This window comes from Cibotium barometz, chromosome 3, assembly GCF_041138505.1.
Source record: "Cibotium barometz isolate CiBa-2024 chromosome 3, ASM4113850v1, whole genome shotgun sequence".
In the NCBI taxonomy this organism is placed as follows: domain Eukaryota; kingdom Viridiplantae; phylum Streptophyta; class Polypodiopsida; order Cyatheales; family Cibotiaceae; genus Cibotium; species Cibotium barometz.
The window spans coordinates 21819496-21845564 of record NC_141048.1 but is presented as its reverse complement, the minus strand read 5'-3'; the positions used below and the strand labels follow the sequence as shown (position 1 = coordinate 21845564).

Below are 26069 nucleotides of genomic sequence, written 5' to 3'. Positions count from 1 at the left end.
CGCGCGTGGGCGCATGCCTATGTTTGCATGTGTAAAAATCTATTTAGTGGACAACCTGGTTCCCTGCTGCCTGGAGAAAGCCTTTGCATATAAACAAGCTGGTCCAACTGCTGCTCTTCAGTAATTGAAATGTGCTTGGATGCTTGGAAATCCGTGTGATGTTGTTTTTGTGGGAGAAAACTGGAATACTAGTCATTCTTTACAGACACTTTGCTTTTACGTTGGCATGCATTTTGAAATGTTCATTCAAAACAAATGGACAAGAATGTAAAACATCTAGGCTGTACGAAGCTGACTGATGAGAAATGGTGTTGTAAAGCTGAGCTTGATGATTTTTTTGCAGCTCATCCGAAGCGGATCGCTGCACTCAAGGCACTCACTTATGCACCAACAAATAAGGATGACCTCCTGAACAAACTGTATGAGATTGTTTTTGGCATATTGGACAAGGTTTGAACTACAAGACTCTCCATGCTGTTGTAGTTGTGCTTACTAAGAGGTTTGATGATTCCCAAGATCAAATGCTGTAATGGGTTCTATAATCAAGTGCTCTTTTGGTGACTGAAATATACTGATTTGCAAGGCAGGTTGCAGATGCTGGGAAAGTGAAGAGAAAAAAGGGAATGTTTGGAAGGCAAACTGTTGACAAAGAAGTATGTGCTTGGCTTTAAGTCATGAGGTTTCTAAAACACCTCCCTACCCCCTGCCATGCATCTGCCTGCCTGCTTATGCAATCATGTTGACAGACAAAAAACGTACTTTGACTTTGTGCGGCTGCAATAACAATGGGGGTTTCATTGTGTTGCAGTCAGCAGTACGTAGCAATCTCCAGTATGCAGCTTTGAGTACATTGAGAAGGCTTCCTCTGGATCCTGGAAATCCAGCATTTTTGCACCGGGCAGTCCAAGGGTAGGTTCTTGCTTTATTTACGAATTGTTTATGGTTACAGTGCTTCCATCATCCATCACAAAAAATCAAGGTCGTTTGGGGCATTCGGGACTAGTAGCAATACACATTAGTTCTTTTAAGAACTATATTGATCATCAGATGTTCAATATAATGTTAGGTGGTTTGTCATGTTTCAGTATAGCGTGTGCAGATCCAATTGGAGTGAGGCATGCCCTGGCTATTGTATCTGAATTGGCTACCCGTGATCCATATGCAGTTGCAATGGCTGTGGGTAAGTTGATATTGAACACCATGAAACTTTATGTGAGGTAGCATGCTATGCCTCGATCAAGCCCAGCTCTATGATTGTTCCTGGATATACAGTCTTCTTTTTACTTTTTGCCGAGATACAAGTTTATGATTTAACTTGTACTGAGACATTGTTTGAACTGTTTTGTGTTTCTTCCCAGCCAAGATAGCTCTCAGTGGAGGTATATCGAGTCTCTTACACATGCATTTTCTTTTCAAGACATTCTGGTCCTCAGTTTGTTGAATGTGCTTAGAACAACAGAATAATGGTCACTCTATGCCTGTGTACAGGTGCATTACAAGAGGTGTTGCAGCTGCATGATGTTTTGGCTCGCGTTTACCTTGCACGGCTTTGCTTTATTCTGTCACGTGCACGCGTTCTGGATGGTAAGAGAAGAACTCTCTGCTGAGCCATGTACGAAAGAGTCTGGCCTGATTATCTTGTATCATCTTTGTGTTCTCATATACTGATATGAGTGCAAACATTGCCTGACTGCAGAAAGACCGGATTTAAAGTCGCAGTATCAGACCATTTTGTATCAGCTTCTCCTTGACCCAAGCGAACGGGTTTGCTTTGAAGCTATCATGTGTATTTTAGGGAAGTTTGATAACAACGAAAGGTATGAATCTACATGTGGCACGTGGGGTTCCTCGAAGAAGTTCAAGCATGCTCGTTTGATCTTATGTGTTGTGTGTGGTTATATCCTTCTACACAGGCTGGAAGAGCGTGCAGGTGGTTGGGCTATGTTGACCACCGCAATCTTGAAGTTTCCAGATGCTCCTTCTCCACCGACAAATAATCCCCAGCAGGTGAAGGATGGCAATGCGCTCCCACCCAAAGCTCCAAAAGAGAGGCCAGCTTCAAGACCACGGCGTCCGCAGGCTTTAATAAAACTTGTGATGCGAAGGTAAACAGGATCAAGTGTGTTTGCGCTTAATCAAGACATTTTGAGATACTTTGTGGCATAGAAATCTTAAATTTGTTGTTTTTGCAGATTGGAATCGGCATTCCGAAGTCCAATAAGGCCAGTCTTGCATGCAGCTGCTAGAGTCGTACAAGAAATGGGGAAGAGCAGAGCTGCAGCATATTCATTGCGAGGGTATGCAGTTGATGAGGACAGTCACCCTGAGGCCCTTGTTGACAGTGGAGTCATGTCTACAAATGCATCTGATTTAGCAAGCTCTGAAGTAGAGCAGTCTGAGGCTGAAGGTTAGTACAACTTTTGCTGTATGTTTAGCTCTTACCTGTACACAAACTGATTTGCACAATTGAGCAGTGGCTCAATCTCTGGGTCATGGTTACAAAAAATCTGTAAAATAGTGTTTGAATAATGAGGCGATGAGGCATGCATATATACTTAACAAAAGTGGGAACCATAGAGGACCGAAGGCATTTGTAAAGAAAGTCCATATACGGCATCACTCCTAAGGAAGCCCATGGTATATGGGCTTTCTTTGGAAGGATTTCCAGCTCTTTATGATGCTCAAGACAAGACCTAGATTGACTTTGTTTGAGATCAAGAAGTAGCAACCCACTTGCGTCACCATGGTAAGTTTGAGCATCCAGAAGTGGGGGATGGCCATTTCGGAGGTGGTATGGTTTATATGTGATGACTTGTTACTAAGACCACGGGGAGGTCGTTGGGCTTTCGCCACTAGCAAGTTTGAGCATCGAGAGGTGGGGGATGGACGTTTCAGAGGTGGTATGGTTTATATGTCATGAGTTGTCACTAAGACCACAGGGGGGTCGTTGGCAGGAATATGCAGTCATGAGACACCTGATTTTAGGAGATCACAAGACATGCAGAGTCTTTGTGAGGGAGGCTGATTCGTTATATCCCCGGGGATGGAGGAGATATGGCCTAGAACAGCATGGTGTCCTATTGTTCTGCATAAGAAGTTTTAACTGAGGTGCATAGCCCTTGGATGAGGTTGCTTTGTAGGGCACATATTACACTGGTTTGGGAACAACAGTTACACATTCCAGGTGGTCACCAGCAACCATGCATGTGCAGGATACGAGGTAGGCTTTTTCTGTCCTGAATCATGAAAAGACTCATGACAAATCTGGTGGGTGTTTTCTCTGCAGTTCCTCGGAACAAAGTTGCTCCTTTTCCTTCGGCATCTGGTGGGAAGGAGTCTATAAGCAGCATGTTGTCATCGTTAAAAGAAGCTGTTCGGACCACCGTAGCATGTGAGTGTGTTTATGTTCGTGGTGCGGTTATCAAAGCACTCATATGGTTGCAAAGTCCGTATGAGTCTTTTGATGAATTAAAGTCAATCATCGCTGGAGAGCTATCTGACCCTTCATGGCCGGCATCTTTGCTCAATGAAATACTGCTAACTCTCCATGCACGTTTCAAGGTCAGTTTGGCTTCAATGTAAAATAATAAGTGGTTTTGAGCATGGTAAACAGTCAAAGGAGCCGCAGCGCTATAGAACGTAACTGAGGCTGCTCTGTGAGAGGTTAATGAGATGTGCTTTTGTATGCAGGCCACTCCAGATATGGCTGTAATTCTTCTAGAGATAGCAACTCTTTTTGCAACGAATGTTCCAGGCAAAATTGACTCTGATGTTTTGCAACTGCTTTGGAAGGTGATAGTTCTCTTTCCTTTTCCTCTTTTGTATTTTTAAAATATTGTCCTTTAAGCCTTGTATTTTGCAATATAAACATCTAGTATGCTTTATCTATTTAATTACGGCATTTCCTTCTCTAGTCACAGTATTCAGTACGATACCTCTGAAAGACACAGTTCCCTTATCTCTTCCCTTTTTATTTTGGGGTTTGAGAGATTTGAATGCCAGGGATTGAACTCAGGATCTGCATTTTGGCAGCCTGGGCCAATACCACTCAAGAGGGCCTAGTTTTCAAGTACTTCAGACCATATATCTCAACATGGTGAAAACGCAAACACCCAAAACAATTTGAAAACAGGAGGAATGAAATCGAAAATGAATCTCAACGCCATCTCATCACGCCACGCCACAGGGGCCATGTCACTTATTTCCATAGACAGGCACATAAATGTGAGCAGAATCAAGTTGATGAATACTTGATTGTTTCAAGTGTGATTTATTCCTTGGTGATATCCAACTAAAAAATATATAAGATAGCAGGTGAGTTTGCTTTATTTTCTTGTGGAATTACAAACATTTACTTGCATTTCATTCAAAATGAGAAAAAATCCTTACGAAAGGGGTACTAAGATGGGCTTCTTTCATTCGCCTCCACTCTTGCTCAAATCAAGCATGGTGACCCCCAAAGACCCGACCTTTGTATTGTGACACATTCAACAATCATGCTTTCCCACTCCTCTATGCATGGAATTTTCAACTTTATCATGGACTTCAAGCAAAGGAAAAGAGAGCACTAAGATAAGTGTTTCTTTCATTCTCCTCCACTTACTCAAATCAAGCATCCCTCTAGTGTCAATTCTATTAGAGTTTCCAATGTTATTGAGATGTTGAGTTGGTCAAGCGAATGAACCATTTGGTGAATTTGGGGACAGGGACTCCTTCGCTGTCGGTCATGTGAATGGCATCTATTGTCACGTGCACACCAGCCAGGTGTACAGTGACATGGCATCATTCTAGCATCATTAGCATCATCAGGCATTGTTCAGGCATTTATGCAATTTTATAGGCATTTATGAGGCAGCCGACTAGCATTATTGGTATTTTATGGGAGATATGTACTGGCCGACTGCAGCCAATCTGGCCGACCAGCCCTCTCACCCATATATATTCAGGCGCCTCTCGATTCAGCATTCCAAGCTCATCATTCAAGCATTCAGCAGTGTGTTCTCCAACGCATCTCCTCCAGGAAGCATTGGAAGCAGCAGAACCAGCAAACGCATCATCCTCAGCATCATAATCAGCAAACGCATCATCCTCAGCATCATCATCAGCAAACACATTCAGTTCAGCCCTCGGATCTGCAAACGCATCAGCGTTTCATCATCAGGTCAGCATAACATCTATTCCAAAGCCTCCCTTCAGCGTTTCCTTCCCAGGAGACAAGGGAAAGATAGTGGACAGCAGTTCCTTCAGCATATTCAGCATATAGGCAGCATATTCAGCAGTATAGATCCATTTGGATCTCATTGTAACCGCATTCATCATCTAATATAGCTGCATTGCATTGACACCTATTTGTCTGTCTCTTAAACATCATTAAGTGCAGTTTAGTTAGACTAAGGTTGTGATTACGACGGTCTTAAGCCCTTACATGTCACATCTATCATGCTGACTATGCGTGGGTGTAGAATGATAACTGTTGGACTAAGAGTGAGGCTCGTCTAGTACATCTTTACTTGCATCCAAAGGAAATAAAAAATCCTCCTCCATAAAGTTTCATCACTTCATCCTAGGAATTGTCATGCCCCTGTTGAAGAGCAGGAGTCTTGGTGGAATCCAAATCCGGGACACTAGGCACTCGGAGTGCCGAATCTATCCGATCGAGATGGTGAGACATGGCCTAATGCTTGGGTCATCCTTTTAGGCTCATGGGCGAGGGTAGAGAACTTGGAGTTAGATGTGTTTGTCGAATAAGTGAGTGTTGATGCTGAACACATATGCCTTGAGATAGGCATCAATGCTCAATCCAGCATAGGAGGTAGATCTTGTGGTGGTCACAGCATCATAAATTGAAGCACCTATTTGTGTTGCATGTGCCTCCTCCTTGAAGGAAGCAAACCACTAGAAAAGCTTATGATCCATTAAACTTCTTATTATAGAGCTCTGAATAAGCTTACCATCAAGAATCGGTTTCCGATTCCACGCATAGATGAGATCCTTGACAAGTTGGATGGATCGGCTTGCTTTAGGCGAACTGATCTCAAGAGTGGGCATCATCAAGTGCATGTGGTGCCTGAGTATGTACATAGAACTGCTTTCAGGACAACATTTGGGCTTTATGAGTATCTTGTTATGCCTTTTGGTCTTAAGAATTTTCCGGCAACATTCAATAGAATGATGGATCACATATTCCATGGATATAGGAAATTTACACGTGTCTTCTTTGATAACATCCTAGTCTTCTCGAAGACCGGAGAAGAGCATAGAGCTCATTTGGCTATTGTTTTTGAAGAACTCCATAAGCATAAACTCTTCATAAATGCAAAGAAGAGTGAGTTTTTTTTGTTAGAGATACACTATCTTGGGCATATTCTGTTCAAGGATGGAGTGCGGATGAATCTTGCAAAGATTGACGCAATTCGGAATTGGCGTGAATTGAGATCAGTTCATGAGACTCGTAGTTTTCTTGGATTATGCTCTACTATCGTAGGTTCATTCTGCACATTACATGAATTGCTTGTCCTTTGCATGATTTAATAAAGAAGGCGGCAATATTCAAATGGACTGATGTAGAGAGAAGCATTTCTCAAATTGAAAGATGCTACTACACATGGTCCAATGTTGATCATTCCGGATTTGCAAAAGCCATTCAGTGTAGAATGTGATGCATTTGGAAATTGCATAGGAGCTGTCCTTAATCAAGAGGGACATGCCGTGGCTTATGAGAGCCGTAGATTGCATGATGCTGAGCTCTCTCTTGGAATTTATGAGAAACATCTCTTGGCTGTAATTCATGCATCAACCATATAGAAACATTACCTTCTTGGGACAGATCACCAGAGTTTGAGGTATGTTCTTATTCTAACTAAATTGTTGAAGAAGCATATGAGGATAGTCAATTTCTTCTCTATGTTTCATTTTCAGATGTTGCACATCCCAAGAAAGAAGAATGCAGTGGCAAATGCGTTGTCACAAAAGCCGTGTGTAGCAGCTATCTCGGTTGTCTCTCATGGAGAATTGTCTGCCATGTGTGATTTATATCATATGGATGTTGATTTTGCCTCTATTTGGGTTGATTTGATGGCTAGTCATGCACATGCCTCATATGCAATCAAAGAGGGTTATCTTATGAAAGATAATTGCCTATGTGTGGTGTCTGACATGAGGCAAAAGATTTTGGATAAGTGCCATGCTCCTCCATATGCTGGCCATAGAGGCATAATGCCTACTACGCACATCTAAAGGTGACATTTGATAGGTAAAAGGCAGTAGGTTTGTTTCAGTCATTGCTTATTTCCATGCAACCATGGGAAAGTATTACAATGGATTTCATTATGGACTTCCCACCAGGGTAATGATGCTATTTGGACAATTGTGGACAGGTTTAGCAAGCAAGCTCACTTCTTGCTGGTCAAGAAGACCATCAAAGCTAAGCATATGGTTAAAATATATCTTGTAGAAGTGTTCAATCAACAAACTGATAGGTGATAAAATTGACATTACGTTTAGACCCAATGTAATTTGATGAAGCTCTCTTACATGGTCTTGTGCATTGTCTCGGGAAATAAATTTTTGTTGTACACAAGGTTGATCCAATGGTTGAATTTAAACATATTTTGGTATTAATATAGGTAGGTATATGGAATCCATCGCCATATAAGAGGTTTATTGAAAGCAACGATGTCTCTAGATTTAGATAGAAATCCAATGATCCAAACGGTAAAATTTCAAATGGTAGTGAGTACTACAATTTATCACTTTACTTTATTTTGATCTAATAGTTTGATTTAGAGTTATGGTCATTGTTTTTAAAAAAAATTAGTTTATAGCAGTTAGATTTTGAGCCATGAAAATGACAATAGTTGTCATTTTCAAAAATTCAGATCATTACCTATTATGGATAATGATGAATTTTGGCATGTCAATAACGGATGTTACACTCCCACAAAAGAGGCTATTGTTGATCAATAATAGCTATTTGAAACTTCAACCTTTTATTGTTTTGGTCGCTCATGCAATGCAGCCCTTAAAGATGCATATATTTGTTGACATTGACATGGCTTGGCACAGATTCGCCACTCATTGTAGGCTATTATTTTTGGTTATGGCAAATGGTTCTTGGGAGAAGAAAGAGGATGCAAACTTGTGGCTCAACAACTCATTGAATGTAGTCATCAAAGAATTCTGGATGATTCAAAGGAAGAGGCTTTGATGCATTTGTATTAAGAGAAATGATGAAAGAAAGCTGCAAGAATGGCACATTGGTCGAGACAAAAACCTCTAAAAGACACGGTTTGCTTGTCTAAAGGATATTTCAAGGGCTCACATGCCTCTAGGACTTTGCAATGCATTCATAGAGTTAAGAAGCATGATGGTTGTTGGATTGACAAGAGAAAGGGAAGTTTTTGGGTACTTAAGTGACCTTTTTTGCAGCCCCAACAAACCTACTTAGAGAATTATGGATGTACGGCACTTGCTGCTTCGCAATGTAAATAGAATTGTGTCTCAGCAGCAGTAGACATCTGATTTGGAGGCTGAATTCACCATGGAAGAACTACAACATGCACTACACAATTTGGGCAAATGGAAATCCCTAGGCTAGGATGGCCTGATGATAGATTTTTTTTTTTGGCATTTTGGAATATACTAAAATGTGAGGTGCTTTTTATGATTGATTGTTGTTGGCATTCGGGGGTACTCCCTTCTTCCTGGAAAGAGGAATTGGTTCGTTTAATTCCCAAAAAACATCTTTGTGAAAAGTTATTAGATTGGAGACAAATAACTCTTATGCCTATGGTTTACAAATTGGTTGCAAAAATGTTGGTTAACCATTTGAAGAACATCTTATATGGGGATCTGCATGTAACTATTTGGCCTCCCTAGCTCTATTCACATGATGGAACCAGTGTCTGGACACTGGACATGTAGATGAGGCATGGGAATAGGTACCATGAAGTTTGCACATGGAAAAGCACCAGTTTTGGTCAAAAAATAGAGAAAAGCAAAAAGTCAAACTGAGTTGACCGCAAGCGAGGGGCATCACTAGGAAGAGGAGATTGAGCCGGACCAAAAAGCAAAAAGGCGTTTTTTCAAAAAGCAGCTCTAGGGTCAAAAAGCAAGGCTCTAAAGCCAAAAAAGAAAAGCATAAGAACTTTGGGAAAAGTTGGCCATATTTGAATAATATTTATTGTATAAAGTGAAAAAGGGAAAAGCAAAGTAAAAGAGGGAAGCAAAGCAAAAGCATAGCTTTCTGGCAAAAAGCAAGGCTCTTCTTAGGTATAAAAGAAGCACGAGTCTCTCCTGAGCACCATCGACAAGGGCGTGGATCATCGACTGAGGTTCAAAGTTTATCATCGTCATCATCAAAGCTTCGTTGGTTGCTTTAGTACACTTGCTGTCGTTGCTGACTGTTGTTGTACTTTACGTCGCCTGCTCCATCTACGCCAGCCAGCCAGCCAGCCAGCTGTCGCTTGCAGCCAGTGCCGTCTGTCTAGCGCTGCGTCCTGGGCTGCACCACCCCTCAGCGTCGCCTCTCTGCGTTTCTTTGTGCGCCATCTGTGCCTGCTGACTGTTGTTGCCAGCACCATCTCCACCAGCTGCTGCTAGCGCCGCCATCGCCAGACAGCGCTGCTGCTACTTGCGCTGCCTACCAGCACCGCCTAGCTGTTGCTTGAATAACATTGTCATTTGCCCGGCTGCTGTTGTCTGCTGTCGCTTTTGCATGTGCGCCAGCGCCACCTGACAGCTCCGCCGCCTACTAGAATATTGTTTTGAGTGCTGGCCGACTCTGCTGTGCTGCCCGTGGAAATTGATCCAGTTCATAGGCTTCTTTACGACCCTTTGTGGGTTGTTACTACCCACGCTTGGGCAACAATCTTACAAGTGAACACCCTAAGCTTCGTCCTATATGAATCCTCGATGTACCTTATTTTTAAGCTTGGAGGTTAGCCCGGTGAGAGATTCTTGTGGGTCATCCTTGTGGTGTGCTTGGCATTAGGAGTCTCGTGCCTTGACATCGACTTCGGTTTCTACATCTGCATATCTGTTTGCTTTTGTATTCATTTGTTGTATTGATCTCGGCTTGTGAGCCTGTGGATTGTTCCTGAATAAATTCTTGAAAGGAGGTGGGGCTTGTTCCCCGCACATTGCGTGTGTCTTGTGCAAAGTTCTCTAAACCCTTTTCTCTCTTCCTCTCTCTATCTTCTCTCTATACTTCTATCTCTTGGATACGCGGTGAAATTTGTCACAACACGCCCTGTTGGGCTTACAGTGGTATCAAAGCAAGATTTCTCTTGAGGAATCTTTCTTGGGGTGACAGAACCATGTTGAGAGTAGAGGGCAACCAATGGCCTAATGAAGGGAACATGGCTCTCCAAGCATGGAATTCTTCATTTATGAGTAGGCGCCTGAATTGTCGAAAATCATGGTACTCTTCTGATGATATGGCCACCACTTGGCCACCCTTTTATAGGCTTTTGGTCGGTCATTGGGCGTCCACAGTTGGATGCCCGCTCGTCCATACTTGGGTGCCTGCTCGTTAGTCTATCCCTAACTTAGCTCGTCAATCAGTCTGCCTAGCTCCAAGCTTTCCCAACCTCGAAGCTAGTCTTGTGTGCGTGTAGCACACGGTAGATACACACTGTGCACATGATATACTCCCCTTCCTCTGAGAGCTCACTCCTGAGCTCACCGAAAAGCCAGGGTAATCTCTCTGAAGAGTAGTCAATGTCTCCCATGTAGCGTCCTCCTCAACACGATCCTTCCACTTGATCTTGTATTCCGTGATAAGCGTATTACGCAATCTTCTTTCACGAAATCCAAGAATCTTTTCAGGCTCGTGTGGAACAAATATCATGTCCTCGACATCTATGATTTGCTTGAGGAGTAACTAACTGGTCTATTCCACCTAGTACTTAAGTCTACTGACATGAAATACAAGATGAACTTTCATATGAGAAGGCAAATCCAATTCATATGCGAGTGAACCAATCTGTCGTGTAATACGAAATGGTCCACAGTATCTAGGGGATAATTTCGGAGATCGACCTATCCGTAAAGTCTCGGAATCTTTCGGAACTCACAAATACACCATCGTTCCTTCAGAGAACTCTTTGGGTGAACGATGTCTATTAGAATAAAATCTGTCTCGGTCTTGAGCACTTCTAATAGATTCCTTTGCAACTTGTAACATTTCTTGCATATCTTGCAAAAAATTACGTGCTGCATCATGTTGAAGTCTTGAGAATCCCACTGTAACAGGTGATCTAGGTTGAAAACCATACATAAGCATGAAAGGACTAAAACTTGTACTCGTATGCTTAGTACTGTTATATGCAAATTCTAACATAGGAAGATAATCCTCCCATGAACTTTGTCTTTTGGATACATATGCTCGAAGCATATCCTCCAAAATTTGATTCACTCTTTCAGTCTGGCCATCAGATTGAGGATGATCTGAGGAACTCAAATTCAAAGTTGTTTCCAACTTCTCAAAAACAAGTTTCCAAAAATCACTCGTAAACTTAGAGTCCCTATCACTGACTATGTCCTGCGGTAACCCGTACAGTCTAAACAATTGCTCAATAAACTGCCTTGCTAATTGCGTAGCTGTAATGGTCTTCTGGGTCTGTAAAAATCTAGCCATTTTTGTCAAGCGATCTACCACAACCCAAATAGAATCGTGGCCTTGATGTGTTCTTGGCAATCCGGTAATAAAATCCATGGAAATACTTTTCCATTTATTACCTGGGATTTGCAAAGGATGCAACAACCTAGCCTGTTTAAAGCGTTCAGCTTTATTTGCTTGACAAATTTGACACTTAAGAACATAATCTTCTACATACCCTTTCATCTTTGGCCATTAAAAAGTGTGTTTCACTAACGATAATGTCCTGTGTACCCCAGGGTGTCTAGCAGAAGGGGCGTCGTGACACTTCTTAAGAATCTTGAACCTAATGTCCATGATCTGTGGTACACAAATTTTGTCATTACGGAATAGTAAACCATTCTGAATCATCCACTGGTCTCCTGCAGCCTGAATGTTAGGATGCTCAGTCATTGAGTCTTGGTCAATCAATGAGCTCCCGTCCTGGATCTTGTCAAAATGGACCAAAATAACTATCAGTCCTGCAAAGCCCTCTCAATGACTGAAATAAGTCAGTAGAAATCTCCGTGAACGACAAAGTATTCACCTCTCTAATTCGACTAAGCGCATCTGCAACACTATTCATGGACCCTTTTCTATAACGAATCTCAAAATCAAAATCTTGCATTAGTTCAGTCCAACGAGCTTTCCTTCCTCTCAAATTGTCCGCATCACACACATACTTGATTGACTGATGATCAGTCAATACCACAAACTTGGAGCCATATAAATAATGTCTCCAAACTTTGAGAGCATGAATCACAGCATAAAGCTCCTTCTCAAGGGTTGGCCAACGATATTGAGTGTCGTCTAGCTTTTTACTTTCAAAAGTAACAGGTCTACCATCTTGAAATAGAGCAGCCCCGATGGCATAGTCACTGGCATCAGTTTCAAGAACATAAGGCCGACTAGGATCGGATAATGCTAAGATAGGTGCTTCCTTGACTTTATCTTTCAAAAGTCTGAAGGCCATATCCAGATCATTATTCCAAGGGATAGGCTGATTTGACTTACGTCCACGACCTTTCAACAAGTCGGTCATCGGTAGTGTGAGCTGAGAGTACTCCCGCACAGATTTTCGAAGAAAAACAACAAAATCGAGAAAAGAACGAAGTTGTTTTACTGTTTGCGGTATAGGCCAGGCCGGAACCTTCTGAACTCGGTTATAGTCAATGCTCCATTCATCTCTAGTGATCTTGTGTCCCAAGTAAATGATGTCTGTCATGAAAAACTCACATTTACTTAATTTAGCATATAGTCGATTCTGTCTTAAAATAGTTAAGACAATCGTGAGGTGTATAACGTGATCCTCAAGAGTACGACTATATATCAAAATATCATCCAAGAACACAACCACAAATTTTTCCAAATGTTCGCGAAAAAGATCGTTCATCATTTGCTAGAAAGTGGCTGGAGCATTGGTTAACCCAAAAGGGAATATGAGAAACTCGTAATGGCCATACCTAGTCTGAAAGGCGACGTGCCTTTCATGAATACGTATCTGGTGATAGCCAGTACGTAAATCTATCTTCGTGAAATATTTCGCTCCTGCTAACCGGTCAATCAGGTCATCTGATCTAGGGAGAGGATAACGGTTCTTAATTGTCAGCTTGTTCAATCTCTTGTAATCTATACACATTCTCTAGGTGTTGTCCTTCTTTCTCCTAAGCAACACAGATGCACCCCAAGGTGATTTAGTTCGACGGATTTGGCCCATCCTCAAATAATCTTCGAGTTGTTTAGCCAACTCATCTTCCTCAGCTTGGCTCATTTTGTAAGATGGAATACTAACAGGGTGAGCACTAGGGATTAGGTCAATACGATGATCTACTGTCCTTTGAGGTGGTAAGCCCGATGGCAGTTCCTTAGGAAATACATCTTGAAATGAATCAATATCTTCTGTAATTCTTTGCTTTCAAATACAGTTAATTCATTGACATCCATAGAAGGTATGAAAAATGAAGAAAGTGGAATCAATACCATAGTGACAGGGGGACGGCGGGACGCCCACGTGGGACGTGGGAACGCCGTCCCGAATAACGGCAGTTGCATAACGGCGGCGGGACGGCCGGGACGTGACCAGGGGACGGGCGTCCCCGCCCGGGGGGATGGGGGGACGTTGTCAGTCGGGGATGGGGGGACGTCTGCAACGGTGCAACGGCTACAAATTCGAGCCGTTTTTTTTTCGGGTAACGGCTACTAGCCGTTGGCGGCTGGCCGTTTGAGAGTTTGAGAGAGAGAGAAAGAGAGAGAGAGAGAGAGAGAGAGCTGCCATATGCTATATAATGGGCTTCCTGCTACTCCTCTTCTACTCAAGCCTTCCAACTTCCAAGACTTGAGTACCTCTCCACCATCTCCCTCTCCTACTCAAGCTTTCCTCTCCACTATCTCCCTCTCCTACTCCACCACCTTCCTCTCCACCCTCTCCTACTCCACCACCTTCCTCTCCACCCTCTCCTACTAGACTACTTCAATCTTCCCTCTACCTCTTCTCCTACTCTACCCTACCCTCTAAGCTCTCTCCACCCTCTTCTACTAGACTACTTCAATCTTCCCTCTACCTCTTCTCCTACTCTACCCTCTAAGCTCTCTCCACCCTCTTCTACTAGACTACTACTAAGTTACTAACTATTCATGGCATCCTCTTCTCGTGCGGGCGGTAGGAGTAGAACGGATGGGTGGTCATGGTGGGATGAGGTCAACTTCGAGCCTCCTACTCATGCGGGGGGTGCACGTCCATGGACATGCAAGCTTTGCCCATATACGCGTGTGGGTGGGGCCAATAGGGTGAGGGCCCATTTGTTTCATGAGCCCTGTCATGAGGTGAAATTTTGTGAGCGGGTCACACCAGAGATAAGAAAGGAGCTTCTTGCAAAGCTTGCCGCCCATCAAGCTTTGAGTGCAAGCCAAAGGGTGCGTGGAGTGGATCCCAACACTTATGTCACTCCAACCCAAACATGAGGTTCTACATCGGGTGGTGGTGCATCTTCATCTACCCCTCTATCACGTCCTCCTCGTGGCACTACTCGAGGCTTCACACAAGCCGCCTTCTCAATGCCGCAACCTAGTCCACCCTCTCTCTCTCGTCGGCAAAGTACTCTTGAGGGGAGTTGGGATCCCAAAAAGAAGGAGGAGGTTGATGCCGCGGTGGCCCGCTTCTTTTTTCATGACCACATTGCTTTTCGTGTGGCACGGTACGTATTTCACTCACATGATTTCATCATCATGTCTCACGAGTCACGATTCACGGGTCACCATTTTGCCATTCTAATTACATACCCTCTTTTTTTTTTTGAAATGATAAATAGGTCCGACTACTTCAAAACGATGGTGAAGAAGATTGGCGAGTACGGTCCTCACTACACACCTCCATCCTCCGAAACCTTGCGGACCACTATGCTTGACAAGGAGAAACGCCTTGTTGAGCAAGCGACGGCAAACACAAAGAGACAATGGGCTCGCAATGGAGTCTCTTTGATTGCAGATGGATGGAGTGACACGCGGAAAAGGTCTATCCATGGCCTTGTGGCATACTCACGGGGGGAGATGTACTTTGTCTCCTCACATGATGCTGCAGGGACGGGAAAGAGTGCGGATGTACTTGCTGCTGAGTGGAGTAGTGCTGTGGAGATTATCGGCCCCGAATGTGTGATCGGTTTCGTCACGGATGGTGAGGCGACAAATAGGGCAGCGGGAGCTATTCTTGAGAGTATGTATCCTCAAATCACCGTCTCTTTTTGCATGGCACATTGTCTCAATAATCTTTTGAAAGATATTGGGAAATTGTCATGGATTGAATCGGTGATTGATGATGCATGTGCAATTGTGACCTTCATCAACAATCACACATACCTTCGATCCGAGTTTGGGAAGAGGTCCACAAAGGTCCTTCTCAAGTACTCGGACACTCGCTTTGCATACAACTTTCTTATGTTGCATCGCTTGAAGGATTGTCAGGGTGCCGTGCGGCAACTATTCATCAGTGATGATGAGTTTTGCTCCTCATCTTTTGCACGTACACAGGTAAGGATTTCATGCAAGAAAAAGGTCGACGATGCTGATTTTTGGGAGGACCTCAAGCGCACTGACGCCATGGTGCATCCCATTGTCCGGATTGTTGATGCTATGCAGCCATGCATCGGCAAAGTATATGAAGCCATGGACCAGATGATAGAGATTCTTGAGAAGCTTGAGCCAGACGTAGATAGATATGAGGAGATCCACTCGCTTTGTGTGGCGAGATGGAGCTCATATTCCTCTCCTTTACATGCAGTTGCTTTTATGGTGGACCTAGAATTTCAGGGAAAAGGGCAGGAGGGTGATAAAGAGGTGAGCAACGGTTGGAGACTGATCTTGGATCGCCTCACGCCGGATGCAGAAATCAGGCGCAAAATTAGAGACCAGCTCTCTAATTACAGGGCATTTCAAGGCTCATATGGATGTGCAGATGCGCAGCAGGACAGATTCAAGGTTGGTGCAGCATTATGGTGGGAGGACTTCGGATCAGATGGACCAGAGCTACAATAGTTGGCGATCCGGATCTTGAGCCAGTCCGTTATCTCTTCTTGCCTAGAGCAATTATGGTCCTTCTACAGTCACATTTCATCAAAGAAAAGAAATCGGCTTGGGGTGGAAAGAGCTAATGATCTTGTCTTCATTAGCGCAAACTTGCGCATGCTTGGCAAGAGTGCAAGATGCAATGCCGATACTTTTACACAGTGGGAGATGGAACAAGAGGAGGCAGCTACAACTATTGCACAGGAGGGTGGGACAGATGGTTCTCATCATGAGCCTTCAGCGGATGACACAACCCCCATCCACACTTCACGCACTCATGATCATGAGGCTAGCACCTCTCTTATTGGGAGCGCAGAGTATGAGAGCGAGTGACTTATATTTTGTATCGCCTAGGTCCCAACATATTTTGAGTATGTCTATTTAATGTTATCAACTTTAAAGTCTTTCTTTTCCGACTTTGCAAGTCTTGACTCTTGACTCTTGCACCTCGTAGCGTAATTTAATTTTAAATATAATGTGTATCATGATTCATAACTTTTGGAGTTAGAAAGCTTGTTGTTATTGATTGATTAATCTTGATTCTTTACTCCTCTAAAATTAACAATTTTGAGTGCCGTCCCCGTCCCCGTCCCCTGGTAACTATGATCAATACACAATGGAAAGCAGTATACAAAGAAGAATCCATTATATTGCCAAAATCAACTGTATTTACAAGAGGTCCCTAAGAGGGACGTATACAATCACCTAAGATACTATACTGGGTGTTCCTATGTTCAAAAGAAAAAATATGACTAGACCAATCTATCTGGATTTGAAGAGTCTTAAACCACTTAATCCCTAATAACAAGTCTACATGTTCTAGGTGCATAATATAGCATTCCAGAGTATCTTTGTAGTCCTGAATCCGGATCGGTAGCATCTCCACCTTTTGATCCCATACTTGCCGACCCACAGGTAGGCATACCTCATAGGTATGATCGCTGGGTGTTGTGTTAAGACCCAATTTTTGCACAAGTTTGTAATTAACAAAGTTGTGTGAGTGTCAGGGTCTAGAAGAATGTGGATTCTATGGCCATTCACTTTTCCATAAACTCGGAGAAGATCATGCAAGCCAAAAACTTTAGAGTTGAACAGACAATCAGAATATGTACTAGGGTGAGAAAGTACTGTAATTGACGTACCTATCAAAGACAACTGGTTAACTGCCTTTGGCTTGGGCCTTGCGCTGGTCTTTGCACCATTTTGCTTCGGGCACTCGTTACGCATGTGTTCTTTTTCTTCGCAGATGAAGCAACGTCCCTCCTCCTCGAGCTTCAAAGCCTTGAGGAGACGTTTCTTGTTCGCTGGGGTCGAAGTTGAATTCTTCGAAGGTTGGTCCGAAGACTTTCCTTCTGTTGTGCTAGCCATCGGTGCGGAGAACTTCCTTTTGTGCTTGTTCCCCTGCTCGGTAACGGGTTTAGACTTGGAAGAGACATTGTATCATCATAGATACGAGCGGAATGAATGGCCTCGTTCAAAGTTTTGCATTTGTTGTTTTTAACCTGTAAACGGTATGAGTTGGGTAAGCCGGCTACGAAGAAACCCAAAAGAGTTGTGGGATTCATCTTCGTAGCTTTCATTTGCAAGTCCCTAAATTTCTGGAGATAGTCCTCATAATTGAGGTTATGCGAGGTCATGGTCAAAGTGGTAAACCGGGCAAGAACATCATAGTCATCCTCTTTCTTGAAGACGTCTTCGAACTGTGCCCAAGTCGTTGGTTTAGGGTTGAGTTCCTTCCACCATAGCAAAGCTTTACCTGAGAGGAAACCCGCTGCTAATTGGATCTTTTTCCCATCGTCATATGAATGAAAATGAAAATGGACTTGCCACTTATGTAGCCAAGTGTCCACCATCTCCTTGGTATGCTGCTTTTGCTTGCCCCCGAACTGTTCCGGAGTAATATTGTGGCCTAAAGCAAATGCCAAGGTATCCATACCCGAAAGAGTAGATAGGGTAGTGGTCAACAAAGAGACGGAATTCTGCAAAGCGTGCATCTGCGCGGCGATTTGTGCTTGACGTTCGGAGGAAGAAGCTTCGAGAGCAACTTTAAATTCTTGGAAATCTGATTTTGATACATAATCGCCGAAAAGATCGGCATCGGTGTCTTCCGTAGTCGGCGGGTCTTCACGTTCGATAAGGGGCTCCAACTCGGATTCTTGGGTCGACATCTTGAAGAGGGCAAGAGGAGAGAAGGAGAGTGCTAGAGAGCTTGAGAGCTTGAGAACTCGAGAACAACAGCCGGCTGGCTTTTCGTTTTCTCTCTCTCTCAACTATTCACACAGTTCAAGAACATACATCTAGCCCTTCTTCTTGCTAAGCAAACAACCCATACAAGACCAACCCTTCTTCACGGGTTCCCACGATGAAAAACAACATGCTGAAATTGAAAAAACAACAAGATACTCTGAAAAACAGCAAGCTTTTCGAACTCATACCTTTCTTTTGACCTCATATTCTCTACCTATCGACTTGCTTGTTCACGAGGCTTGCTCTGATACCACTGTCAAATTCCCATAGGATCTCCTCGTGGAATGCTCCTGGGTCAAGACTCGAAACCTGCAAACAAACCAAACAACGTGAAGGAGGTGCAGGCCTGACTCACCTCCCAACCTCGACAGCCGTGGGCAAGCCCACAAGTCTTGGTTGTCCCCACCGAGCCACGAGCTGAGCTAACTAGATGGACGTACCGACCAATCTCTACCTCGTAACGTCCCATACCGCCACGAAGCTACCCTCGCGAGCCTCGAGACTGTTGGCCGGCCTCGGCTGCATGAAGCAGGTGCTGCATTAGTTCCAGGCTCCTGACCATAGAGCTCTCACAAAGTCACGCGAGACTCTATATGACTAATTACTAACCTTGGCCACCCTTTTATAGGCTCTTGGCTGGTCATCGAGCGTCCACACTTGGATGCCCGCCCGTCCATACTTAGGTGCCCGCCCGTTAGTCTATCCCTAACTCAGCTTGTCAATCAGCCTGCCTAGCTCCAAGCTTCCCCAACCTCGAAGCTAGTCTTGTGTACGTGTAGCACACGGTAGATACACACTGTGCACATGACACACACACACACCCAAGATAGAGTCATTGAAGCCGAAGGAGTGGAAGCTGCCAAAGCCTATCTATGTGCCAAAGGAGTCACCATTGGAGAAGGATCTAGAGCCACCAAATCGATTTCTCGTGGAGGAGACAGGGAGGCCACCCCTAGGCCTGCTCTCTCGGATGTAGCCTCTTCGGGACAAGCAAGGGAAAGGAAGGCAAAGGAGCCTTCAACAACCAACAAAGTGGAGTTGGATGCTTTTTATGGAAAGCGAGACACTCAAAAAGCTTTATGCTTTGTTCAGCAATTTGATGCTGCTTTTGGTGGAGAGGACTTTTTCGAAAAGTCCAAACTTCGTATGGTTCTCATGCATTTAAAGGAAAGGAAAAATAGATCTCTCATGGAGATGGCAAGATGCATGGTGAAAGCACAAAAGTTGCCTCCCAAATTTTGGATGGAAGCTATAATGTGTGCAACTCATGTGTTGAACAGGTGTCCAACAAAAGCTTTGAAAACCATTACACCATTTGAGGCTTGGTATAGCCGAAAGCCAACAGTGGATTATATGCGTACATTTGGGTGTTTGGCATATGCACATGTGCCAGAACAACTCCGAACAAAACTAGATGACAAAGCAATTACATGCATTTTTGTGGGCTACAGCAATGAGAGTAAAGGATACCGTCTTTATAATCCAACTACACGAAGGATTTTTGTGAGTAGAGATGTGGTATTAGCTCTGAAAATTCAGAACATCCCATGTACAGCTTGTATAAAAGCAATGATACAGGCATACAGGACATGTTTGATGGACTTTTACCCATTGCAATTAGGGGAATTCAGATCAGCCAGCCCCTACACAAGAAAATCCTCATGTAGAACATGTGGAACAGCCAGCCATTCAGCCCCCTTCTATGGAAGAAGTGGAAGATCTTGTTAGGGAAGAGCAAACAGCCATAGACACAGCCAAGTCAGTGCCAAGATGGTTGCTGAAAAGTTTGCAAGAAAGCAAACTTGCAGCTCCACTCACAGGTAGAACAAGGGCTAGTTCCAGCCATTCTTTGAATATACATCGTGGGGAGTCTGCATTAGCAATGGGTGGTCTCTTTGATTCAGAAGAGCCTTCTTCTTATGAAGAAGCACATGAGAATGAGCATTGGTTGCAAGCTATGCAAGCTGAAATTTCTTCTATCATGAAGAACAATACATGGGATCTTGTGGAATTGCCTAAAGGCAAGCATGTCATTGGAACAAAGTGGGTGTACAAAGTCAAAAGAAAGTCTGATGGTACTATTGACAGGTACAAAGCAAGACTTGTGGCTAAAGGCTACTCCCAAAAAAAGGAAATAGATTATGAAGAGACTTTTGCTCCTACTTCGAGAATGACCACAATAAGATCAGTGATTGCATTGGCTGCACATAAAGGATGGAAAGTGCATCAATTGGACATCAAAACTGCATTCTTAAATGGGGATTTACAGGAGGAAGTATATGTAAATCAGCCCATTGGTTTTGTAGTTCCTGCTGAGGAACATAAAGTATGCAGGTTACACAAAGCATTGTATGGTTTAAAGCAAGCTCCAAGAGCTTGGTACAGTAAGATACATGCTCATCTAACCAGCCAAGGTTATGAGAATAGTCCAGCTGAAAGCACATTGTATGTGAAGAAAACCGATGCCGATATTCTCATAGTCATCTTGTATGTAGATGACATGCTCATTACAGGTACTAGCAAAGCACAAATTTCAGATTTCAAAGCTGATTTGAAAGCTGAATTTGATATGTCAGATTTGGGGCCTTTACACTACTATCTCGGCATACAGTTTATGCATACAGATGATGGCATTGTTATGCAGTAAACTAAGTACATAAAAAGTTTGCTGAAAAGGTTTCACATGGATGAATGTAAGCCCATTTCTACTCCGGTAGAACCAGGTGTACGGCTTACTATGCATGATATTGGAGAGCCTTTTGAGGCCGTCATTTACAGCCAGGTAGTGGGATGCCTCATTTACTTGTGTAACACAAGGCCAGACATATCTTTTGGGGTGTCTTTGTTGAGCAAATTCATGCATAGCCCAAGCACAAAGCATTGGCAAGCAGTCAAACGCATTTTTCGTTATCTTAAGGATACCCTGGATCTTGGTTTGTTCTATCCCAGGGGGGGCAGCTTTCAGCTTTATGCATACAGTGATTCAGATTGGGCTGGTGATAATGATACCAGGCAATCCACCAGTGGGAATTGTTTTTTTCTTGGCAGTTCATGCATATCTTGGTTGAGTAAAAAGCAACCCACTGTTGCTACATCTACTTGTGAGGCTGAGTACAGGGCAGTCTTTACAGCTACAGTAGATTGTGTATGGTTGAGGAGACTATTGGTTGATCTTCGTGAGTGTCAGCAGCAGACACCCACCACCATTCTCACTGATAGCCAGAGTGCTATGCCGTGGCACGAAATCCAGTATTTCATGCACATACTAAGCACATTGAGATTCATTATCACCATGTCAGAGAGAGGCTACATGCAGGGGAGATCAGTTTATCTTATTGCCCTACACAGGATAATGTTGCAGATCTATTCACAAAGGCTTTACCTCGAGAAAAGTTTGAAGCTTTCCGCAAAGCTTTGGGCTTACTCTCATACAGAAAGTGATCTGCTACCTTGTACAGGTTCACACTTCCACTACAGGGGGGATTTGTAGGCATATGCTCACTTATGGTAGTGCTATGTGTGAACAGGGCTTAACCAAGGGCACTTTTTCCCATGTGGTTTTTTCCCTTGGACATCAAGTGTGAAAGGACACATAATATTTTGTACTTCTATATTATATGGATGTGGTACACATGCAAGGGTTGACTTGCATTTTGTGGATACCACACTTTTGGCTCTCTTTCTCTCTCTCTCATTTCTATGTGTGAGCTTCTCTACCCTGCACCTAACCCAAATGTGCAGGTTCGTGTGTGTGAGTGTGTGAGTCCAACACCCAACAAATGGAACGGATTGTATTCCATTCTGTGAGAAAAAGAGGGAAGATAGTGGTCAGAAAGTTCCTCTTTGAAATCCAAGAATTATTCTCCTTTGGATGCGAAATGGATGCCAGAGAAGTGCTTCAAGGACTATCCAGAGATGCTTCGAGCTTATGAGGAAGTGGTTGGTCTCGATGTATTGGAAGTATGTCTTGCGAACAATGCGGATTCAAGACGGAGGGATTGTACCCCTAGCCCTCTTCACTGTATATACATTTCGAAATATGATTGATTATTATTCATCATATGTAATGGTTAATTGGACATGCTCTACTTTGGGTCAGTTGCATACCATATGACGCAAGGAGCAAGATTTGTATTTGGATGGCAACGATGCCAGATAATCCATTGGACGGCCTTTATGCTAGATACCTTGGATTTCATAGTCGGGCGATCAATGCGACCAGATATCCAAGAAGACTATTGATGAACAGTCGGGCGGTCAGTGCGATCAGAGAGCCCAGATGACTGTATTGGATTTCATAGCTAGGCGGTTAATGCGACCAGATGGCCCAGATGACTATTGATGAGCACTAAGGCGGTCCTAGTGACCAGATGGCTCTGAGGATTGACTGACCGTTCTGCTTCGGAACCCAAATAGCTCAGCATCGGTTTTTGATGAGACCAGATAGGACAATCCATGAACATGAGGATCTCTACTTGTGCATTGCATATTGATGTATGTTTGAATTTCTTTGACTCTGTGCTATTTTTGATGTGTGGACAATGCTTGGATTTATGGCATGTGATAGTCTATTGGGCTCCAGACTACCTGGCCAGTACCTGGAATACCTAGTAGAGGCGAAGGATGCATACGTGTTTGTTGACTAGCTTCTGTCTAGTTTTTGTAGGAGGTAAGAATGGATTTATTTTATCTAACATATGTGACAGGCCATGAAGAAGAACCATCAAGAATAAAGAAGAACCATCAAGAATAAAGATAAGGCATAGAGATGTTACCAGATGAGCAGATGACACCTTGGGTTGCGCCACCCCTCAGTGCGGCTCTCTATGCGCCATCTGTGCCTGTTGACCGTCGCTGCCAGCACCATCACGACTAGCTGATGCTAGCACCGCCATCACCAGATAGCGCTGTTGCTACTTGCGTCGCCTGTCAGCATCACCTAGCTGCCGCTTGATCAACGCTTATTTGCCCGGTTGGTGTTGTTCGCCGTCGTCGTTTTGAGTACCGCCACTCTTTGTGCACCAACCGCCGCTTGACAGCTCTGCCGCCTACCAGCCTACTGTTTTGAGTACCGGCTGACTCTGCTGTACTGTTTGTGGAAATTGATCCAGTTCATACGCTTCTTTACGATTTTTTTTGGGTGTTACTACCCTAGGCTTGGGCAAAAATCTTACGGTTGAACACCCTAAGCTTCGTCATCTACACAAATCCTTGGTGTACCTTATTTTTGAGCCTTGGAGGTTATTTGGATTTAGACTTGGTACTAGCCTGGTGAGAGGTTCTTGTGGGTTATCCTCGTGGTGTGCTTGGCATGAGGAGTTCGGTGCCTTGACATCGGCTTCCACCTTGGGTTTCTACATCAGCATATCTGTTTGCTTTTGTATTCATTTGTTGTATTGATCGTGGCTTGTGAGCCCGTGGATTGTTATTGAATAAATTTCTAAAAGGGGGTGAGGCTTGTTTCCCACTTAGTGCATGTGTCCTGTGCAAAGTTCCCTAAACCCTTTTCTCTCTTCCTCTCTCTATCTTTTCTCTCTATACCTCTATCTCTTGGATACGTGGTGGGATCTGTCTCACAGAACACCCCGCTGGGCTTACACTACACCCTGCACAATATGGTTTTGTGCCCAGAAGGTAAATTATGGATAACATTGCCAATGCTTACATCGGCATAGAATATGTGAAATATACTCAAGAGGATGTACTTATAATGCAGATAGACAGAGAGAGATAGTACAATGGTAGTTTATTGCCAGTGTGGTGGAAAATATGGGGTTTGGGCCTAAGATGAGAAATAGTATTACTGGCTCTATGAAGGAGGCAATGCTCGATGTATTTACACGAGGGGTCTTTCGTATATTTGGTCTCTTTGCAAATCAGTGCGACAAGGTTGTCCCCTCAGTGCATCACTTTATGCAATAGCCACTCATCCCATGCTCTTATTATTGGACAAACTGCTTACAGAGAACAAGCTGCATGGCATACGGATTTCGGATGTAAATCACTTTGTTAGCCAAGCTTATGTAGATGACTCATTTTTCTTTCCAAGGAATACTGAAGATGATGTTAAAATAATCATGGATGCTTTGGATCTATTTGGTCTTGTAGCAGGCTTGAAAATTAATTTTTCTAAGTCCAAGCTTCTACTGCGTAAGCGTTGTGATTGGCACTTTGTTCTTTGGTCGGGGCAGATAATCTCACCAGTACAGATAGTCAGACATCTTGGGTATCGTCTGAGTTGAAATCTCTCTGTGAAGCGAGAATGACAATGGGTGTTAGACAAGCTGAATTTCAAAGTTCGATATTGGATAGCCGTTGCATGGTAGATTGAGAATAGTGCAATCCATTTTAATGGATTATGTTCAGTTTCATTTGCCTCTTGTTCCTTGGTCTTCAGTAGATTTGGATACTTTCATGTCTGCAACATTAGCATGTTTGTGGCGTACGAAGGTAGATAGAAAACCCATTAGGCTACTCACAAAGCATTTGGTGTGTACTCTGTAACTATTTCACCCACCCAACTCTATTTCACATGATGGAAAACATACTCGGACACATGGACAGGTTGATGAAAGCATGGAAACAGGATTCATGAAGTTGGCTCAGGAAAAAACACCAGCTTTGGTCAAAAAGTAGGGGAAATCAGAAAGTCAAACTTAGTTGACTACGAGCCAAGGGTACCATTGGAAAGAGGGGACTCAGCCGGATCAAAAAGTTCAAAGCCGCTTTTTTGAAAAGCAGCACCAGGGCCAAAAAGCAAGGTCCTGAAGCTAGAAAGGCAATAAATCAAGAACTTTGGCAAAAGATGAGCTATATTTTATTATTACTAAAATATTAAAGCAAAAAGAGAAAAGCAAAGCATAAAGTATTTCTTTTGGCAAAAAGCAAGGCCTTCCTCGAGTATAAAAGAAGCTAGAGCCCTCTTGTTTTGGGCATCAATCTTGTGGAGAGCAAGGAGACCCTCATCTTCATCTACTCGCCGTTGCCGCCTTGTGCCACCAACTGCCGTTGCCACCCAGCTCAGCCGGTGGCCGCTGCCACTTAGCTTAGCCGGTTGTCGCCGCCTAGCACCGCCTGCCGCTTGTGTGCCACCGCCGCCCGCTGTCGCCACTGTGCAGTGCCGCCGCCGCCCATAGCCACCAGCGCTGCCAACATTGCCGCCAGATCCTGAGCAGGGGGAATTGGCTAACATACTCATATATTTGCCACCATGGTGTTTACTTTTTCGAAGAGCTTCTTGAGGATCTTTCTACAGTTTAGCTATTGAGTTTTCTTGGACATCATTGAGACTTGTGATTTTATATTTGGATTTGGACTTGGACTTGGACTTGGATTTGGATTCATTGGACTTGGAATCATTGCATTTGGATTTGGATACTGGATCTGGTACTAGCCCGGTGAGAGATACTTGTGGATCATCCCCGTGGCGTGCTCGGCATGAGAGATCTTGTGCCTCGATATCGACATCGGCATCGACTTGGATATCCTACATCGGCATATCTGTTTGTTTTGATCCTGGCTAGCATGCCCGTGGATTGTTCCTGAATAAATTCTTGAAAGGGGGCGGGGCTTGTTCACTGCTCAGTGTGGTGTGCTCTGCAAGATCCCTATTCCCTTCTCTCTCTCC

At 43.7% G+C, this 26069-nt stretch overlaps 1 protein-coding gene and 1 long non-coding RNA gene across 2 annotated transcripts in view; one reads left to right on the top strand and one right to left on the bottom strand.

The window, feature by feature from the left end:
• LOC147639834 (SH3 domain-containing protein) overlaps positions 1-26069 on the top strand; it is a 65236-nt gene that overhangs the window by 26498 nt on the left and 12669 nt on the right. Inside the window, exons 5-15 of the mRNA XM_086774553.1 lie at positions 344-450; positions 588-653; positions 809-909; positions 1086-1180; positions 1359-1379; positions 1489-1584; positions 1697-1817; positions 1914-2105; positions 2193-2407; positions 3287-3561; positions 3691-3792. Of these exons, the coding sequence (XP_086630679.1) occupies positions 344-450; positions 588-653; positions 809-909; positions 1086-1180; positions 1359-1379; positions 1489-1584; positions 1697-1817; positions 1914-2105; positions 2193-2407; positions 3287-3561; positions 3691-3792 (1391 nt within the window). The remainder of the gene's footprint in view (positions 1-343; positions 451-587; positions 654-808; positions 910-1085; positions 1181-1358; positions 1380-1488; positions 1585-1696; positions 1818-1913; positions 2106-2192; positions 2408-3286; positions 3562-3690; positions 3793-26069) is intronic.
• Positions 13850-14232, bottom strand: LOC147639835 (uncharacterized). The gene is made up of 3 exons (XR_015269555.1): positions 14200-14232; positions 14078-14124; positions 13850-14047 (listed from the first exon to the last, which is right to left on the bottom strand). It is a non-coding gene; the product is annotated as an uncharacterized LOC147639835 (long non-coding RNA).